At 39.0% G+C, this 15,926-nt stretch overlaps 1 protein-coding gene across 2 annotated transcripts in view; it reads right to left on the bottom strand.

Moving 5' to 3' along the window:
- Nucleotides 1-11,209, bottom strand: part of Spidr (scaffold protein involved in DNA repair) — a 312,386-nt gene extending 301,177 nt beyond the window's left edge. The window contains exons 1-3 of one of the 2 annotated variants that reach the window (XM_042686014.1): nucleotides 11,130-11,209; nucleotides 884-1,042; nucleotides 78-141 (exon numbers count right to left, since the gene is read on the bottom strand). In XM_042686014.1, coding sequence (XP_042541948.1) covers nucleotides 78-141; nucleotides 884-1,042; nucleotides 11,130-11,162 — 256 coding nt within the window. In that variant the 5' untranslated portion in view covers nucleotides 11,163-11,209. Of the gene's footprint in view, nucleotides 1-77; nucleotides 142-883; nucleotides 1,046-11,129 lie in introns of both variants that reach the window. The other variant, XM_042686013.1, reaches the window with a different exon arrangement.
- Nucleotides 11,210-15,926: the final 4,717 nt, after the last annotated feature.

The following is a 15,926-nucleotide window of genomic DNA, read 5'->3' as shown; positions in this document are numbered from 1 at the left end:
AAAACAAAACAAACAAAAAACACCAGAGAAGATAGCCTTAGACCTTCTTTATCAAGAAATCAACAAATTATTATTACCTTTCTTTGGTCTTGGTGATAATTCAATATCCTTTTTTGTAATAGTTGCCTTGGCAACTATTGGCTGCAGGTAAAATAACAACAATAATGTAATTTATGAATAAGAGCAAACAACATTCAAAACTCTTTTTAGTTAAAAATCCAGTTACAAAGTCCTAAACTCTATTCTTAGTATATTCCTCTCTGTTATCTTATACTTGAATTAAGCATGTGCTCCTCATATACTTAAAAACTTAGTTTCATATTTTCCAGAATTTAAATAGAGTTGATCAAAACATTTTATATTAATTCAATGTCAACGATGGTTAATATATATCATTCTAACTACTTGAGTTACTACCTGTACCTGCATTATATTTATACTGTGATAGCACTGCTCTATATTGTAAATTAACATTAGAAGAAATTACCCATAATCTCAAGAGCCAAAATGTCTACATACATAAATATCTCATAGATACATTATTAACGAGCAGTATGGCTTCACCTTCTGAGAACAGTCTCAGTATATATTTATTATGTGTCCTTATTCTATTATTTTAAGTATTGATAAAAAGGGTTTCAACTCAATATGTCAGTTTATGACTACAATGCATATCAATTCTCAGTATATAGCTTTCATTTACAATAAGTTGAATAAAGAAGTGAATAACTTGCCAGAAGTAAAGCAATTCAAGGAATGAGAAAAAGAGGTGCAGGATCAACTATAGTGTTAAGAAGAAAATACAAAACAGAATTCCAAGAAAATACACTAACAATGGCCTGAACACTCAGTAATTTTAAGATTTACCCTATTGTTACTTTACCATAGTTTCAGAGATGTCCTGAAATCCTTCTCCACACTTGAGCCATGCTTCAGAGAGGGAGGTAGAGGCTGTGTCCACTGTCCTAAGACTTGCTCTTCTGACCTGTGGTGGACTCTCTTCTGGAAAGGAAGGATACTCTATATCCCACTTCCTTTTCCTCTGTTGTAAAGATTTTTAAAAGAAAACAAGATAGAATTAACTTCAATATTTGACAATTACAATTTCATGAATGGTGGCAATACATTCATAGTTTTTAATGCCTCTGCATCTTCATAAAAGACAGAGACATAGGATTTGAGAGCAATCTAGCTGTGACATCTGTCACTCCACTGACTGCTAGGGAAGATCTGGCTGACCCAGATGACAAGTGTTTCCTTCTTCCCTCACACTTTCATGTGCATCTTACCGGAAGTTTCATGCTGAGTCAAAAAAGAGAGACTTACCAGATAGAAGGGGACTGTTCTTTACTCAATGGTATACCAATATCAGCACTCCCCTGTTAGAATCTGCAATCAAGTTCTAAAAGATGGAGCAATTTGATAGCAAAATGAAAACACATGGATAGTACAACTAGTCAACAAACTCCCAAAGTAAAGAGGAAGAGAGGGATATGGGAGATACAAATCATTAGCCGTCCCAAAGTTTTGCATGACAGATATCAGAAAACACTTCTTAAATCTAGAATGATGGCAAACATGTATAATTCCAGCTGTGCAAGATGTACGGATAGGTAGGACCAACCCATCCTGGGCAAACAAATTAAGTGTGTGGTGGCTTAAGTGGTAGAGGGCCTGCCTAGCAAATGTAAAGTAGTAAGGTTCAAATCACCTATCAGCCAAAACAACTTTTTTATAAAAGGAAAAGGAAAACAAACTCTTCTCAACCATAACCCTAAATGTAAATTGCCTTCACTCTTCAATTAAAAGACATAGGCTGGCTGGATTAAAATCAAGATGAAACTATTTGTTGCATACAACATATATACCTCACTAAGACAAACATGCTGAAAGTGAAATGATCGGAAAAAATACAAGCAAGCAGGAGTACATTCAATTTGGACAAAATACACTTCAAACTAGAATTAGAAGAGATACATAAAAATCAACACATTATATTAGTAAAGGAACAATCTGTCAAGAAGATATCAAACACTGGAATACCCAACTTCATAAGACAAAAATTACTGGACATAAAAGATAGGTCAGATGCAATAAGAGTGGATGGTCTTTTTTTTTTCTTCTTTTTGTCAGTCATGGGGCCTGAACCCTGGGCCTGGGTGTTGCCCCTCAGCTCTTCAGCTCAAGGCTAGCGCTCTACCATTTGAACCACAGCACCACTTCCAGCTTTTTCTGCTTATGTGGTACTGAGGAATCAAACCCAGGGCCTCATGCATGCAAGGCAAGCACTCTACCTCTGAGCTACCTCCCCAGCCCCTGGATGGTCTTTTTTAATAATTCACTTCATGAATAGATTAAGCAAACTACAAAATTAAACAGAAGAATAGGAATAAACATACAGAATAGTCCACCCAACTGCTACAGAATATATGCTTTTTTCAGCAATTCATGAATTTTCCCCAAACTAGGTAACACAGTAGGCCATAAAGCATGCTTTTAAAAAAACACAAGAAAACTGAGATCATTTCTTACATCCCATTAGATCATAATGAAATAAAATTAGACACCAATATTAAGAAAAACTATACAAACACATGAAGACTGAGCAATACCCTATGAATAATCAGTTGAAGAAATCAAGGACATTTAAAAATTCCTAGAATTAAATGAAAATGAGAACATACTATACCAGAACATATAAGACACAGAGATGACAGTTCTAAGAGGAATGATTATAGCTAAGAGTAGTTAAATTTAAAAAATCAGATCTCAAATAACTTAGTGATACACCTCAAGTTCTTACCAAAAAGAGAAGAAGCAACTCACAAGATGAATGAGTAGAAATCAACAAAATAGAGACTAAAACAACAATATAAAGAATTGATGCAGTAGCCGGGTGCTGGTGGCTGAGATCTGAGGATCACGGTTCCTGCCCCGGCAGGAAAGTCTGTGAGACTTCTTATCTCTAATAAACCACTAGAAAACTGGAAGTGGCACTGTGGCTCAAATGATAGAACACTCCCCTTGAGCTGAAGAGCGCAGGGCAAGTGCCCAAGCCGAGTTCAAGCCCCACAATCAACCAAAAAAAAGAATTGATGCGTTCTATAAAAAGATCAACAAAATTGATAAGCCCTAGCAAACTAACCAAACCGAAAATGAAGGGATCCAAATTAATAAAATCAGACACAAAAAAGAGATATTAAAACACATATGATTAAATTCAGAAGACTATTCAAAATTATTTTGAAAAAATTAAATTCCATTAAATTGGAAAATTGAGAAGAAATATAATTCTGGTTACAAAGACCTACCAAAATGGAACTAAGAGTATATAAATAACTTAGTTTTAAAATTAGCATAATATTAAAGCAGTAGTAGAGTCTCTGAACAAAGAAAAAGCCAGGAGTGGATATATTCACTGCTGAATTCTACTGGACTATTAGAAGCACAATGGGGCTGGGAAGGTGGCTTAGTGGTAGAGTGCTTGCCTAGCCCTCAAGACTCTTATCTACAATTAATGGAGATGTGGCTGAAATGGTAGAGCACTAGCCTTAAAAAAAAGCTCAGGAACAGTGCCCACACCTGAGTTCAAGTCTCAGGATCAGCACCAAAAAATAAATAAATAAAAACTGAAATGAGTAAAAATTTCAAAATGAAAGTTTTAAACTCCCAAGCACACATTACTCAGATCAGTGGATACAATAAAGCTCTGGGTCAGTTATGATCTATTTTAAATAATCATATGATCTAATGAGTGTTTCCCTGTTATTTTGTGAAAATCTGTGTCCCCCCCCCCAAAAGTAAATAATGCACCAAAAGCAAGAAAAAAATTAAACATATAATTTAAGTGATGAAAAAATAGTGTTTCTTGAAAAGTAGCATGTCTTTAATGGAAGTTGAAAGTGTTAGGAAAAAAAAAAACCAGATCAAGTATCTTTACTACAGTACTGACACAAAGCATCCTCAGCATATGAAATTTTTCCTCAATACTGATCACCTAGGAAACCACATAACCATGGATACCAAAGGTCTACTGTTCTTTGAAAAGAATGAAAGCCAGCCACATGATGGCGGCTAATGCTTATAATTCTAACTACTCAGGAGGCTTAGATCTGAGGATCATGATTTGATGCAAGCTTGTGCAGGAAAGTTTGGGAGACTCTTACTTCCAAATAACCACCCAAAAGCCAGAAGTGGAGCTGTGGCTTAAGAGCACTAGTCTTGAGCAAAAAAGCTCAGGTACAGCACCCAGGTTCAGTTTAAGCCCAGGAATGGCATGCTGGCATGTACAGACACATGCACATGAGAAGACATTAATTAAACTTATGGATGCAGCTCAATTAGTACTTGTGGGCTAATTTATAATTATAAATGTATATGTTTAAAAAGAAGAAAGTCTCAGGTTGGGAATGTGGCTCAGTGGTAGGGTGCTGGCCTCACACACATGAGTCTCTGGGTTCGATTCCTCAGCACTACATAAACAGAAAAAGCCAGAAGTGGCGCTGTGCCTCAAGTGGTAGAGCACTAGAACAAAAGCAGCTCAGGGACAGTGCCCAGGCCCCCTGAGTTCAAGCCCCGGGACCGGCAAAAAAAAAAAAGAAAGAAAGAAAAAGAAAGCCTCAAATCAATAACCTTCCACTTAATATAAAAAGTGAAATAAAGAAAAATAAAGAATATCAACAATATTAAAAGTTCCTTGTAAAGATTAGCAAAAGTGATAATCTTCTACTAGACTCAACTAAGACAAGAGAAATCACTCAAGCAGCAAAAATTGGGATTAAGTTAAAGAAAAGAAACACTACTAAACTTACAGAAATTAACAATATGGAGAACATTTTAAATGACTACCCGAAAACTGACTGCCAACAAATTAGATAACTGGAATAAAATGAACAAATTCCTACAAACACACAAACCAGCACAACTGATTCAAATAAGGAAAAAAAACTACCCATAAAGAATGGCGTAGGCACAAATACCTACAAGTGTGATTTATGGGGGCTGGGAAGGTGGCTCAGTGGTAGAGCACTTGCTTTGCAGGCATGAGGCTCTGGGTTCAATTCCTCAGCACCATATAAGCAAAAAGAAAAAAGCCGGAAGTAGCGCTGTGGCTCAAGTGGTAGAGCACTAGCCTTGAGCTGAAGAGCTGAGGGACAGCGCCCAGAGTTCAAGCCCCAAGAACCGGACCCCCCCCCCAAAAAAAAGTGATTTATGCCAACATTTTTAAAAAACACTGATAAGAATTTAGCACAAACACTTCCCCCAAAATGAGGAAATACTTGCTAATTCACACTATGAAATCAGTACTATCCCAATAACAGGATTGAAAAAACATCCAAATTTCAACCAATGTAACATGTCAATAATAATTTTTTAAAAGGATGAAAATTACAGGATTATTCCAACATATCCAACAATGGATTATAGGTGTATTTCAAATGTGAGTAGAGGTAGAACATGTGCTTAGGATGTGTGAAAAGGGACCCTGTGGATTCAATTACCAGCGCCAAAAAAGTCTGTTTTACACAAAAGGAATTGTTGCTTTCCTTTTAAGTGAGGTACTGTATGTGAAGTACTTGTTATTCAAAAGTTCTTTAATAAAGTTAGCTCTTTTACTTGCCTTTCTGTCTTAAGAATTAGATAACTTCTAAAGTAAAATGTCAATACCAAATATTCTAACGTAAGAAAAGCTACATCAGTAAACAAATCATCCAAGAAGAAATCAAGTGGTAAATTAGAAGATCTTTCTATAAAAATAGCTGGAAGAATTGACTGGGCACCAGTGGCTAATACCTGTAAACCCTACCCACTCAGGAGGCTGATCATGAGGACAGGTATTTAAAGTCAGCCAGAGCAGAAAGTCCCAGAGGTTCTTATTCCCAACTAACCACCAAAATGCTTGACTAGGCCTGGCTCAAGCTGTAGAACACCAGCTGTGAGCAAAAAAGCCAAGTGAAAGTATAAGCCAGCCCTCAATTCAAATAGATACACATATTGTATTTAATTAATGTCTACCATGTGCTTGCCCTCGTAAAAGCAGCTCTAGAAATAAAACAAGTTTTGGTGAAGACCCACAGAATTAAAGAAAGAAGGTATCGACAAGAAGATGTAATTTTTCTTCATTTCTCTCTCATGATCTTGCCTAAATAGTTTCTCTGTCAATAAGAAAAGAATGGAAAGGAAGCAGGAAGCAGTTAAGAACTATGAGCTGTACTGTAATCCATTTTCCTCAACCTTCCTATTTCCCTCAAGTTCAAATTCTTTAGTCACTTCTTTACCTTTCAATTTTAGTTATAAATCTCACCTGCCTTTTTATAGTCTTCCAAGTCAGTCATTTCAATACTATTCCCAGTTCTACCACTTTACTCCATGACTACATCAACTTTCACACAGAAAGATCTGTGTGGTGCTAAAAAGTTCTCAGAATCAAAATGGTTTTTAACTGTGGAAATCATAACAAAAACAAACAAAGCCAAGAGGTTCTAAAGGGTTCTCTGAGCCTGACAGTAACTGTCACAAAGAACTACATCAGAGCTACAAACTTGTACAAAGGCCACTGAAACTTTACCAAAAAATACTTCCGTAAGGATATCTGTCAGGACTACCTTTTTAATCACAGACTGATGCCACTCTTATTAATTGTTGTGGCTAAGGATTACTGTTTCAAAATAATGGCTTATATAATGGCTTTCATTTTTGCCTTTAAAAGCTTCAGTCTGTTTCAACTTCTTTGAATAGACTCATAGTTTACTATGTTATCTGTCTTTCCATCTCAATATTCTGCTAGTCATAAATGAATAACATTATTCTTTAGAGATGTCTTTTTGGTAGTTTTGGGGTTGACAGTGGCTTGCTTAACATTACAAAACTGAGTATTTAGTTGTAGGGCTGATGCTGATAGCCAACTTTTAACCAAAGTATTTCTCCATGTTTGTACACACCTGGTACACCTGCAAGTTCATAAGAAATGTATTTAATATATAATATGTACAAAAGAGATTATAGCAGTCACTCTAGGGAACATGAGTGAAAACACAGCCTCTAATCTTATAAGGCTTGTAGTATCAGGGAATGAAGATATAAACACAAATCTCATTCAAAACCAAAAGTTATAAGAGTGATAAACAAAATCCTACAAGGATATAGAAAAAAAAATCTTTTGAGCCAGGCGTTGGTGGCTCAGGCCTATAATTCTAGCTATTCAGGAGGCTGAGATTTGAGGATCACGGTTCAAAGCTAGCCTGGGCAAGAAAGTCCGTGTGACTCTTATCTCCAATAAACCACCAGAAAACAGGAAATGGCACTGTGGCTCAAGTGGTAGAATGCTAGCCTTCAGCTTAACAGCTGAGGGACAGCATCCAGGCCCAGAGTTCAAGCCCCACAACTCATAAAAAAAATAAAAAATAAAAAACAACTTTTAACTTCAGTCATTAGGGACAAAGTAGAACTGGATAAAAGATTAGGGCTTAGTAAGGAGAAATGGGAATGATGACATCATTCCAAACCAAGAATATTAGCAAGTACAAGTAAAGAAAGTACAGGGACATTAGTAGTCTAATTTACCCATAGGATAAACAATGAAAAAGTCTATGAAGCTAAGGAATAAGGCACAGCCACATTATGGAATCCAGGAAAAGGCGATGAGAGCCTAAACCAAACCAAGACCTGGAACAGAGCACCTGTGGACAAACTCTAGTTTTTCCACAGGCAAATTACTTCTCTGCTGAGTCAGTCTCCTCATCCACAAAATGTGACTATTACATGCCTCACAAAATTCTTAAAAGAGTTAAATGAGATCCAAGCTCTGGTGGTTCTTGTCTGTAATCCCAGCTACACAGGAGATTATGATTTGAGGATCAGGGTTCAAAGTCAGCCTAGACAGGAAATTCCACTAGACTCTTATCTCCAATCAACTACTAAAAAGCCAAAAGTGGAGCTGTGACTCAAGTGGTAGAGCAACAGTCTTGAGTAAAAAGCTCAGGGACAGTGCTCACACCCTGAGCTCAAACCTCAGTACTCCACCCTTACATAGACACAAATACCTGAGTTCTAGCCCCAGTACTGAAACTAACACCCTCCCCCCCCCCACACACACAATGAGAGCTAGAGGCATGGCTCAGCAGTTGGTAGTATACCTAGCAAGGCCAAAAGATAGAAGAAAAATAATTGAATAAGTTAACACTTACAAATTAATTAATACATGGTAAGTCTGATATAAATTATGTAATATATAATCAATAAAAGTAAAGTTAGGGGGTCTGGGAAGGTGGTTCAGTGGTAGAGTGCTTTCCTGCAGGCATGAGGCCATGGGTTTAATTCCTCAGCACCATATAAGCAGAAAAAGCCAGAAGTGGCGCTGTGCTTCAAGTGGTAGAGCGCTAGCCTTGAGCTAAAAAGCTGAGGGACAGTGCCCAGGCCCAGAGTTCAGGCCCCACTACCAAAAGAAAAAAAAAAAGAAGTAAAATTATATTTAGGAAAATTATATTTAAGAAGAGGAATAGCAATATAGCAAAAGTGGTGCTCAAAGGAAATTCATCTCATGCCAGGAGCATGATAGCTAGTAGCACACATCAACACTGTAAGCAAGAAGTACTGAGTCTACTGAGAATAATGGAAAAGGGGGGAAAAATTCTCGGTACCCAGTTTCCACTGGGTTCTTCTTGTTGTTATTAACATTCTTTAAGCTTTCCTAAGGTACTGTATTAGGTTGGTCCATGTGACAAAATAAGACAGAAGAGATGGTATATCATTTGAGATTAGGTTGTAAAAAACACTGGGTTCTCTGTTCTGGATGTTCCCTCTCTCATGCTCTCAGGAAAGCCAGCAACCATGTTGTGAGCTGCCCTACAGAAACCACAACTGAGATATGCCAATAACAATGAGTGAAGTAGGGAACCAATCCCCCAGCTCCAATGACCCTTTAATTGACCAATATCTCACAAGGTTGACTCATACCTAAATTCCCGAGCTTCAGAAGCAATATGAGATAATAAACATCTGTTGTAATGTTATAATACATGAAGTAATTTTTTCAGCAATAAATAATACAACAATTGAAAAGAAAAACTTAAGTTTTGAAAAGTAATAGAAAGAAGGAGACAGAAATCAATGTCAAGTCAAAAATAGTAAGATTTCTAAGCAAGGAGGAACTGTTAGGGTTTTGTGGACTCAGACTGAAAGAATAATGATATCATGATACAATGTTTAGCTAAAAGTCAAATACACATCTCAAAATCATCTATATAGCAGTGAGACTTAACATCAATGTATAAGATGGCAGAGAGCAATTTTGTAAAGTTAAAAACAAACAAACAAGAAAGCACAAGGACAAACAAAATTAGAACATGAGCCAGGCCTTAGTGGCTCACACCTATAATCCTAGCTACTCAGAGAGGCTGAAATCTGAGCCAGCCTGGGCAGAAAACTCTGAGACACTTATCTCCAATATACCAACAAAAACCCAGAAGTGGCGCTGTGGCTCAAGTGGTAGAGTGTTAAGACTACAGAAAAAAGGTTCAGGGATAGCAGCCAGGCTCTATGTTCAAGGCCTAGGACTGGTATGCACACACCCACATACACACATGTGTGGGAAAGCACACATGTACACACACACACACAAATTGGACATGGCACTAAGAAATAAATGAGCAGCTGGATGCCAGTGGCTCAGGTCTATAATCCTAGCAACTTAGTAGGTAGAGAGATGAGAAATATGGTTCCAAGACACCTTAGGCAGACAGATCCATGAGATGGAGAGAGCTGGAGAGATCAAGCCCTGTAACTGGAAACATAAAATAAAAGGTATATGAGAAGTTGTGTATGAGAGAAATCAGGAAACTATATGAGTCCCAGAATGCTGCAAAAGAAAGAGAGGTGATTGGCAAAAGTGCCAGATGGCGCAAGGATTAAGTAATTTATATTGTATATATAATTTCATATATGTTGTTGAATTTCCTTATACTAATATTTCTGAAATTTAATGGATTATGATCGGTAAGTAAGTGTGGCATGGGCATTTTTAGTCCCTGAAATCAGTAACATAGCTGACAGTATGGTGTGACATAGGCAATATATGAGAAATAAGGAAGCATGGTAAAAGATAAAGGCGTTGAACCAGTATACACTGGTCTTTTTCAGGAAGTTTTGGGTAAAAAAAAAAATCAAGAAAGAAAGCACTGGACATAAAGTGGTAGCTCACAGATGTAATCCTAGGTACTTAGGAGATTGGGAGGATCATGGTTCAAGGCTAACCCAAGGAAAGTTATGGAGACCCGAATCTCAACCAATAAGCAGAAGTGATGATAACACACCTGTGATCTCAAGTACTGAAGGAGAAATTAGTAGAAGGCAGTCTCCTTTGCCTGGGTAAAAACTGAGACCTTACCAAAAAAATATAGTGACAGGTATGTCTTAAGTGGTAGGGAACCTGCATTATAGTTCAATCACAGTAGTTCAAGTCATGGTAGTACATAGTAGTACCCGCACATAGGTACATATATGCACGCACAGACACACATACAGACAGGCTTCGCTGTGCTAAATGCGATGAGAAAAATACGGATTTAAAGCAAGGAACTTAAACTTTCAACAGACTAAAGTCCAGCCAAGGATGACATCCGGAAATAAACGCCCGCGAACGCAGGTGCAGTCACTCAGCACCCGTCCATCGCAAGGCGTCCACACAGCCGCCGAAGGCGCTGGCCGCACCGGGCGGCGGGTCCCCGGCTCGCGAGCAGCTCGGAGGCGGCGGGGACGCGGCGGGACGCGGCGGGACGCGGCGGGCTCTCCCGGCGCCTCGCAGCACGGAGCCAACCGCCAGCGCCCGGTCCCCCCAGGGCCCAGCTCCCCAAGTCCCTCGCCGTCGCCCAGTGTCTGCCCCTCTCTCTGGTCCCCGGCCGAGGGTCGGAGGGGTCGGGGGCCGCGCGGGCTGCACCGCGCCCGCCGACGAGCCGCCCGGGCCGCCCCGAGCTCGGCGCCGCCCCCGAGCCGCCCGGCCGCCGCGCCCGCTCGCGCGCTGCCACGGCCACACGCGCCGAGTTCCGCCGGCTGGTTCCTGCCGGACCTGGCACGCTAGCCTGCCGCTTCCGTGACGTGAGACGGCTTGGGGTCCACCGTGGCCCACGGCTTACTTTGGGTCTGCGGGCTCCATCACTCACAGACATGTTCTCGGACCGCGCGCCTCCTCAAGGGCCGCCGCCCCTCCTTCCTGGATGGCCCGGCCACCGCTACAGCTCGACGTGTCGTAGCGTGCTCTGCGATTGGTGGGCGCTCGAGTGTGGGGCGGGGCTTGTGGTGTAGGCGGGCTTTACAGAGTTGTCGAGAGTGCCTAAACCCGCGATGGTGCGGGGCTGCTGCCGTAGCTAATGGCCCACTTGGGTCCTGAACCTGAGCAGCATGCAAAACGGATGGCTCTGGCGCTCTCCCTCGGGCTCCTAGTGTGGGAAATGCAGGATCAGGTGTCAGAATGGAAACCCAATGCCAACTATTGGGGTTCAAACGAAGTCTGTATTATCAGGAACCAGCTGACCTTGAATAAAAATAAAAAGCCTACACGTGCCGCGAATCCGATAATTAGGACTTAAGGAATAGCAATAACTTGGTAAAATGAAGAAAAGATGCAGCATTAATTTCCCCATCTAATAGAGATTCGGAGGGGCTAATAGATGATCATCAAAAGGAGAGGTTCTGTTTAGCTCTAGTGGCTCATGCCTGTAACAGGGGCTGGCTGAGATCTGTTTTTTTTGTTGTTGTTGTTTTGTTTTGTTTTTTTTGTATTTGTATCCACAATTAACCAGCAAAAGGCTGGAAGTGTAGCTGTGGCGCAAGTGGCAGACTCAGGAGCCTTGAATTCCAGCCCTAGTACCAGAACACCAGCAACAAGGACAAAAGCAAAAAGTAAAGAAAATGAACTTTTTTTGAAAGTGAAAAGCCCACAAAACTGGAAGAAAATAACATGGGTAAAGTACAAATTCAAAATCTTTTTTTTTTTTTTTTTTGGTCGGCCATGGGACTTGAATTCTGGGCCTGGGCGCTGTCCCTCAGCTTTTCAGCACAAGGTTAGCTCTCTACCACTTGAGCCACAGCACCACTTCCAAATTCAAAATTATTTTAAAAAATATCATCCAAAGGGAACTCAATAGGTATGAGCAGACATTTTTCAGAAAAAAAATGTATATTGCAAAAAATTTCAAACGAAATGAAAATGAATAACATAATAAATGCATTCCTATAGCTATCTATTACAGAGATTAATAAATGTGGCAATACCAAGAATTGAAGAAGACATGAATCACCTGCATATCGCTGTTCAGAGTGTAAATTGATAAAGACCACTTTGAGAAAAATAATGTCACTGTCATACATGTGATTCTTAGGTATATTCTGCAGAAAATGTTTCACAGGATTACATACACAAAATTATTTGTGTAACATCACATTATAAGAGCCAAAAAATAGAAAATACCTAAATATACAGAAAAACTCCACTAATGAATTTTGATGTATTTACACAAAGATTATACAACATTAGAACTTGGAATAAATATATTGCTGGAATAAAGTAATTCTTAGAAGAGAGGTTATACCCATTTCCTAAAGATCAGGCGCTGGTGGCTTATGCCTGTAATCCTACTCAGAAGGCTGAGATGTAAGGATCATGGTTCAAAGCCAGCCCAGGCAGGGAAGTTCCTGCGACCCTTATCTCCAATTAACCACCACAAAACCAGAAGTGGTGCTGTGGATCAAGTGGTAGAGTGCTCACCTGAAGCTGAAGCGCTCTGGGACAGTACCCAGGCCCAGAGTTAAAGCCCCACAACTGCCGACAATGACAACAACAACAACAACAAAGATTTAATTACAAGGACAAATCAATAAAATGCTACTAGGCATATAGTTATTTATAGTATAACTCCCTAATTCACAACAAAAATAAATTAAAAATCATAATGAGGTTAGGCGGGGAGATCACACCTGTAATCCCACCTATGTATGAGGTAGGAGAATCATAATTTTGAGTCAATGCCATTCAAAAGTAGAAACAAGACCCTATCTCAAAACTAAAATATGGCTGGGTTCTGGTGGCTCATGCCTGTAATCCTCAAGAGGCTGAGATCTGAGGAATGCAGCTCAGGTGAGATTCTAACCACCCAACTAACCACCCAAAAAATAAGTAGTGCTGGGGCTCAAAGTAGTAGAGGGTTAGCCTTGAGAGGATAAAGCTCAGGGACATTGCCCAGACCCTGAGTTTAAGCCCCAGGACCAACAAACAACAACACCACCTAAAATACAAACAAAAGCATGTCTCATGAGTTAGACCATTTGCCAGCCATGCACAAGACCTGATCACTATTAACCATTCAATCATTATAATGTTTTATTCTGATTAAGGGAGGGAGACAGAATGAAGAAAGTGTCTATATGTACATGTAAATTAGATAAGCATTTCAGGTGTTTGTAGCTGCCAGTTTTTTTTGTCACATTACCAAAAAGATACCATGCATATATCATACTTATATACATACAGAAATATGTACCTTCACACATACTTACATAAAACAACATGAAACATGAATGAATCAATGGACTAGTGATAAGACTACATTGAAATTAATCATCGTTTGATGTTTGGGATAATAAAAAATACAATAAGATAGAAGTTATCAATAATTCACATCACTAAAATTATCAATACTATCAAATAGATTAGGTATTTTATAAATTAATTTTACTACATTTATAAAAGAATGAGAAATCAAAACAAAGGTATAGATTTCTTTCAGATAAAAAATTGAAAGACATGTTGTTAAGAGGCAGAACTGGGAACAATATAAACTTGGAGAGATTTCTAAAGAATATTTTGCAAATACTTTTGATCAGCAAGTTACTAAAAGAAAATATTTAAGTATCTTATTAGCAATATATTATTATTCCAGAATTCTCATTTCCATGTTTAAATGGTAAAAATATTATTTATAATATAATATCTACATATCTAATCATTTTGAATGTATTGATCCACTATTGGTACATAATTAAAATAGCTAATATTAAGACATTAGTACATATACATGTGCATATATATCTAATTGTAGAGTTTTTTTCTTTTGTCGGTTATAGGGCTTGAACTCTGGGCCTGGGCGCTGTCCCTCAGCTTTCACCCCAAGGTGGGCACTCTACCACTTGAGCCACAGTGCCACTCTGGTTTTCTGAGTGGGTTATTGGAGATAAGAGTCTCACGGAGTTTCCTTCCTGGGCTGGCTTTGAATCATGATCTTCAGATCTCAGCCTCCTAAGTAGCTAGGATTATAGGCATGAGCCTCCGATGTCTGGCTTTGTAGAGTTTTTATACACACAAATAAAACCCAGTATTTCTCCTTTTAAAATTTCCTGGAATGAAAGCCAGAAAATAGCTATGTGCTGGTGGCTCAAGCTTCTAATGAATGCTAGCTACCCAGGAGGCTGAGGATTAAATTTTGAATATAGCCTGGGCAGATATAAAGTGGACATGTAGTGTAGGTGGTACAAAGCTACCATTGAGAAGAAAAGCCAAACCAGAGCACAGAGCTCTGTTTAACATCTAGTGTTGGCACACCTACACACACAGACACAGACACACAGCCACCAACACACACAGAAACACAGACACACAGACACACAGACACACACACACACACACACACACACACACACACACACAGCCAGAAAACCAATAACTGTCAGTTTGTCACCAAAGGTGGCAAAGAATGACTGAAAATTACTATTTTATCCAAGAGGTCTGCTTTCTTATTATCAAGACAAAGAATAACAAATCATTTTCCTTGGTGTTATTAGAGCAGAGAAAATAGAATCAGTGTTCATGATCCTGAGTTGTTTCTGGGATCTATACAACTATGGAATGACATGTCAATGGCCTGAGAGTATAAAATCTTGAAGGTTGCATTGACTATTTCATATGAGTAAGGTACCAGGACTAGAAAAGGAATTTGGTTGTTTTGTGGTAGACTTACATTTCTTGCTCTACTGTCTTCTCTATGGAACAGATAAAGCCTTTCTTCCTCATCACTCACAGGACACTGGACATAGTATCTGCAACACCACTATAATATGCAATGTGTAACCATAAATACAATCTCAAAAGAGGCAAAAGCTAAGAACCATATTCTGCAATTAGATTCATAAAGTAGAATTGCTACATCTGCTCCTAAAAAGCATCATTTTAAAGAATTAATATTTTCCTAAAGCCAACATGGACATGATAAAAGTTGAAAGTTTAAAATGTTAAAGCTTCTTTTACATTACTGTATCAGATTTTACTAAATTATAGTAGCTGGCTTCCAAAATATGCCCAATGATCCCAGTCCCCTCATAGAACTGTTACATTTGATCAGTTGGTCTGATAGGATTTTATGTCACTTCTAAGACTAGGAGATAGACATTGCACTTTGTCTTTGATGTCCTTTCATATTCCTACAGTCTCTAATATTTCTAGAATCAATACAGAGGAAGACAGTCAGAAGGTCATCAATAACTATGAAGAGGTCAATATGGAAAGAAACAAAACCTCCAGCTTATAGTCTTTTTTTAAAATCACTTGTGGGACTTGAACTCTGAGACTGGATGCTATCCCTGCACTCTTTGCTCAAGGCGAGCACTCTACCGCTTGGCTACAGTGCCACTTCTGGTTTTCTAGTGGTTATTGGAGATAAGAACCTCACGGACTTTCCTGCCCTGGCTGGCTTTGAACTGTGATTCTCAGATCTTAGCCTCCTGAGTAGCTAGGAGTACAGACATGAGCCACTGGTACCCACAAGCTTATAGTCTTATAGGTGGAGGCATATAGCCTATACTCCTAATTAAGCCATGAGATCACTACAGCTTGTCCAATAAGTTGCTTCATTGCAACATCATAAGTAGTGGACAGAAAGAAC

The sequence above is a fragment of the Dipodomys spectabilis genome, unplaced genomic scaffold, assembly GCF_019054845.1.
Source record: "Dipodomys spectabilis isolate Male_0828 unplaced genomic scaffold, ASM1905484v1 ptg000096l, whole genome shotgun sequence".
Classification (NCBI taxonomy): domain Eukaryota; kingdom Metazoa; phylum Chordata; class Mammalia; order Rodentia; family Heteromyidae; genus Dipodomys; species Dipodomys spectabilis.
This window is presented reverse-complemented; position numbering and strand designations above follow the sequence as displayed.